This window comes from Argopecten irradians, unplaced genomic scaffold, assembly GCF_041381155.1.
Source record: "Argopecten irradians isolate NY unplaced genomic scaffold, Ai_NY scaffold_0471, whole genome shotgun sequence".
In the NCBI taxonomy this organism is placed as follows: Eukaryota; Metazoa; Mollusca; class Bivalvia; order Pectinida; family Pectinidae; genus Argopecten; species Argopecten irradians.
In genome coordinates, this window is record NW_027187938.1 from 4,458 (window position 1) to 9,279 (window position 4,822).

Below are 4,822 nucleotides of genomic sequence, written 5' to 3' on the forward strand. Positions count from 1 at the left end.
GCTAATGAATAATTTTTAAAGTAAACATTAAACAATATCTTGATTATATTTCAGGAAAACATGGTGAAATCACGCGCTGAAATCCAGAAAAGCTTACAGGGAACGCCTTAAAGCCAAGAATACAGAAGCATATCTTAAAAAAGAGAGGGAAAGACGAAAAAGAAGCTATGTCCCGTCATCTCAACTCAGCAAAGTTGCGCGTATAAAGAGAAATTACAAACAGAATGAAGCACTAAAGAAACACAGGAAAAAGAAAAGGGATCATGCAGCAAGAGTGCAACTTATGCAAGATGCCAATGCCAATGCCAATGTTGATGCAGCTGAAAACGAAATGGATACTAGTGGATATGACAGTCCAGATTGCAGCGAGGAGCATCTTAATCAGCCAGGACCGAGTGGATTGGTCGTGCAGTTGCCATTTGCGCGTAATGTCCCTTCTCGTCGTAATGGACCAAGAAAAAGAATAAGTAGAGCTATATCGAAAAAGTCAAGACAACTGAAGGTATTGAGACAAGACTACCATAAATTGAAAGTAAAGTACAGATCGGCTTGCAGAAGTGTCCAACGCCTAAAAAAGAAATCGACTGAAAATAATCCTAGCACGCCTAGAAGTAAAACCGAAAGGTTGATACAAGACGCCGGCCTAACGAAAGAACAGGGGACAAAAGTGAGAAAACAACTACTGATGTCAAATGCCATCATGGATGAAGTTAAGTCGGCCAAACAAATCAACAAACCGGGAAAACAGAAACTTGTACGCAACATCATATGCGGCAGGATAACAAAGAAATACAGATGTGGAACTTTGATAAGTAAAACAACGGGTATATGTAGAAATCGTATTGCCAAGGCTACAGACAAGGCAATCGACACAGTGACACAGCTCCGAAGAAAAAGGGAAGTGATGAAGTTTCGAGACGATGTGATCGCTTTCATGGAAAGGGATGATAACAGCAGAAGCCAACCTGGTAAAGCAGACAAAATAAAAACTGGCAGACGTGAAAACACTCAAAAGAGAACTTTAACTGACTACCTGACAAATCTGCACACGAAATTCCTCGCTGAAAATCCGAATGTAAAGTTATCATTGACATCCTTCTCCAGAATCCGTCCGAAGTACATACAGACAACGTCATTCATTTCTCGGGACAGCTGTCTGTGTACCAAGCACCAGAATATGGCTTTAACTCTAAAGGCGATGAGGCGCGAAGGCATAAATGTTCCTGTTAATGCAGAGACATATGCGAAAGACCCCCAGATTCAAGATATTTCAGAGGAATTGAAAAGTGTTGAAGTTAGGTATCACGAATGGAAGCGTGTTCCCGTGGAGGAGAAGGGGAAGAAAAAGATGGTAATGCGTATGGTACAGCAAACTGCAACGTCTGAAGAGTTTGTAGCTCGTCTTCGGAATCAAACAGCCGAATTTCAGGAGCACGTTGCTAGAATGAGAAATCAGTACGAACAAATACGTCTTCTGAAACAAAAACTTCCAGCCCACCACGCAATTGCCCACATGGACTTTGCCGAAAATTATAATTGCAGATCAGCGGAAGAAATTCAATCTGCATACTGGCACCAAACAGGCGTTACCCTCCACCCAGTCGTAATTTACACGAAAGATAGTGAGAATAACGAGGTTCAAACCCTTCAACACCAGAGCGTCGTTCTTATTTCGGATGAACTGGCTCACAACTCAGCAACTGTTGTCACCTTTCTGACCGATATCGTGGAGATGACCAAAGCTATCGATCCGGACATACAATGCATCCACTACTGGACCGATAGTCCTACAAGTCAGTATCGAAACAAGACTATTTTTCACATGGTAGCAAATCACGAACAACTCTTTGGTATGAAGGCAAGGTGGAACTACTTTGAGGCAGGCCACGGTAAAGGGCCTTGCGACGGGTTAGGAGGAACAACCAAACGTATGGCGGACCAAGCAATGAGGTCGGGTAAGACTGTAATTCAGGACGCGTCTGATTTTTATGAATGGACTCAGTCGGACACTTGCTCTATGCAGAACGTGAAATTCCGTTTTGTTGCGAAAGAAAGATGCGAATCCACGGCAAGCGAGTTGCAAAATCTACATTTGAAGCCAGTTAAGGGAACCATGAAGATCCATGCTGTGGTTGGATTGGGAGACAACGGAATTTCTGTCAGAAATGTCAGTTGTTATTGTGATGCTTGTATCGAATGGAATCTTTGTTCGTTGTGGGAAAAGGAGGTCACGTCGGATAAACACGGGGACATCGCGAGTGCTGACAATGTATCCAATGATGACGGCGAACAAGTTGGAAACACTCATGTGGACGTGGGACACATTCGCACGCGCACGGAAAGTCCATCGACATCTAGATCTGTGCAGTCGCAAGATGAGTCGCCCAATGATGTCAATATCGGTGAATTTGTTGTGGCTTTATACGATGGAAAGGCCTATGTTGGTAAATTAATCGACAAAGATGTAGAGGACAATGAGTTAGGATACAAACTTTCGTTCATGGAGCAGAGAAAGAAAATGTTCCAATGGCCCAAGGGTGGAGACGTATTGTGGTGTAGCAAAAGTGACATTTTGTTTAAAATAGATGAGCCCAAAGCTTCCGCGAAATCGGGGCGAATGTTTGTTGTCACACGGGCTACTCTGGATAAGATGGAAGAGTACTAGAATAAGGTCACTAAGTGTAACATCACGGTACATGATGTATTTCATTCGCAAATGAGGTGTTAGTAGGTACCAAGAAATGTACGTTACTTTTGTGAAATGTACGTTACATGTATATAAAAACGAAGTGTCCAAATCAAAGGTACCGTAATACATGGTCCGGTGTGCGATACAACAAAACTTTGCAAAAACTTTGCAATTGAAATCGTGCTTAAAAGTGTTTATCCATTCATTTTACAAATTCTTGTTCATTTCTAGTTTAGAGTTATAGTTTCAAGTTACTCCGAATTTCATTTCGATCATCGTTTTGTACATTTACAGACAATAATTAAGGACTGATAATAAGTATATGCAACCATAGGAAATGGCAATTTACTTAGCAGTTTGAAATTTTACGTGATTATTATTAAATGACTTCAAATCGGAATGACCAATAATATATATGCACTTACTTACATTCAAATAAACAATTGAAATGTGCGTTACTTTTCCCATATGTTACATTTTAATGTAATTTGTGTATAAAGTTCCCAGAAAATCAAAGTTTATGGTTGAATTTGTATTATTCATAAGTAAAGTGTTCCAATTAAAACTTGGCATAACTTATAGTGAATGATTTCAGTTTGTTAATGACAACTAAAATAATCAATAATATTGTTTCACAAAAAAAATGTGGTGAAATCACAAAATCTGCCCTCAAATCTTCACTGTAAATTTCAATACACGACAATATAAATACTATTTAAGGTACAATATTTCCATAGAAAACCTTTCTGTTTGCTTATATTCACAAATGGTCTGATTTGAAGTGACCATAAACTATAATTAATACGATACGAGTAGTTAAATATGAATAGTAACGGACATTTCCAACGTAATTTGCTCCTAAATTTCCACTGTTTTCAACAGACAAAATCTCAAAAACTAATAGGAGATTGTTGAAAATATTTTACACCGTAATGATACAACCCTCGACCTATATATTGGCACTGGAGGTTTTGAATTTAACCGACTTTAATTTCCGAGAAACTTTTTTCGTGAAATGCACCTCCTTATTGAAAAAGAGTGAGGGTCGATGATCATGCGGGTCATGTGATGGTTACTTTTTGGTTAATCAGGGTGGTCAGCAAATTCCTAGGCAAAAACCAAAAATGTGGAAACCATCCTATTATATTAGTGTAGGGAAGGGTGATAATAAAGGTTCCAAGAATTTTTAACGTAGGATGTATAAGCTAACAAAGGGAACAAGTCATTACATAGGCAACAAGACCATTTTTGTTCCTAGGTCCCACGTGAATAGTGCTGATGGGAATGATTATAGGAGAAGTTTTCCTTCCGTTTTAAAGCATATTAAATCATCTAGTACAACTGATAGTTACTGCAAGACACAACACGAACATACTGCAGTCTCCCAGTACACTCACCTTGAACAACATACACGCAACACACCGCATACATGGGAGGCCGTCCTTACATGACCATAGCTGTTAATAGGACGTTAATCAATTAAAGCATCTAGTACAGCTGATAGTAATCCTTCTTCTGTGTTTAAGCGTAATCAAACTGATAATACGGTTAATGGTAATTTACAGGGTAGGGCGAATCTTCGATATCCCCAACAACCTAAGCATCAGTTAAAAGTTTCGAGAGACTAGAAACGGCGAAGTCATGACAAGATATATAGTACTTAAAAGTTAACGTATCACTAAGAAGGTTATATTCATGAGTTGGCTGTAAGTACATATCCTAGTGTCATTTTGAGTGTTAAGGATTTACTAAATGAGATAAATTTAGTATTTCAAGTTGAGTCTGACGATAAGTTATACATGTCTTACTACACAAGCCTTTTGAGGGTGGAGATAGATTTTGTGAATTTTCCGTTTCTTAGCCGTGCTTACAGCGGCATGTTTTTAAATTCAAGGAGGCAATAATAACCATTCCAGTCGACATTACAGTACATGAAAAAAGAAATCAACCAGATACTGTAGTGACTGATGTTCCACACAACAGGTAAGCAATAGCATATGTTTTTTTTAGTATCTTAAAATTAACGTCCATTTACAGCAGCTAACTTGGATCTCATGTAAGGACGTGCCATCTGCCTGTATAGCGGTGGTGTTGCGGTGTTAAGATTTGTACGAGGTCGCTGTCGTTTTGGTA

At 39.1% G+C, this 4,822-nt stretch overlaps 1 protein-coding gene across 1 annotated transcript; it reads left to right on the plus strand.

Annotated features, from left to right (window-relative positions):
• The first annotated feature begins 280 nt into the window (after positions 1-280).
• LOC138312791 (uncharacterized) lies at positions 281-3,191 on the plus strand. The gene has a single exon (XM_069253546.1). It carries the CDS (start codon positions 284-286, stop codon positions 2,663-2,665), a length of 2,382 nt encoding a protein of 793 aa, XP_069109647.1. The 5' UTR covers positions 281-283; the 3' UTR covers positions 2,666-3,191.
• Positions 3,192-4,822: the final 1,631 nt, after the last annotated feature.

Excerpts from the sequence above, each read along its gene's own strand:
- LOC138312791 (XM_069253546.1), top strand. The coding sequence starts at position 284 with ATGCAAGATGCCAATGCCAATGCCAATGTTGATGCAGCTGAAAACGAA.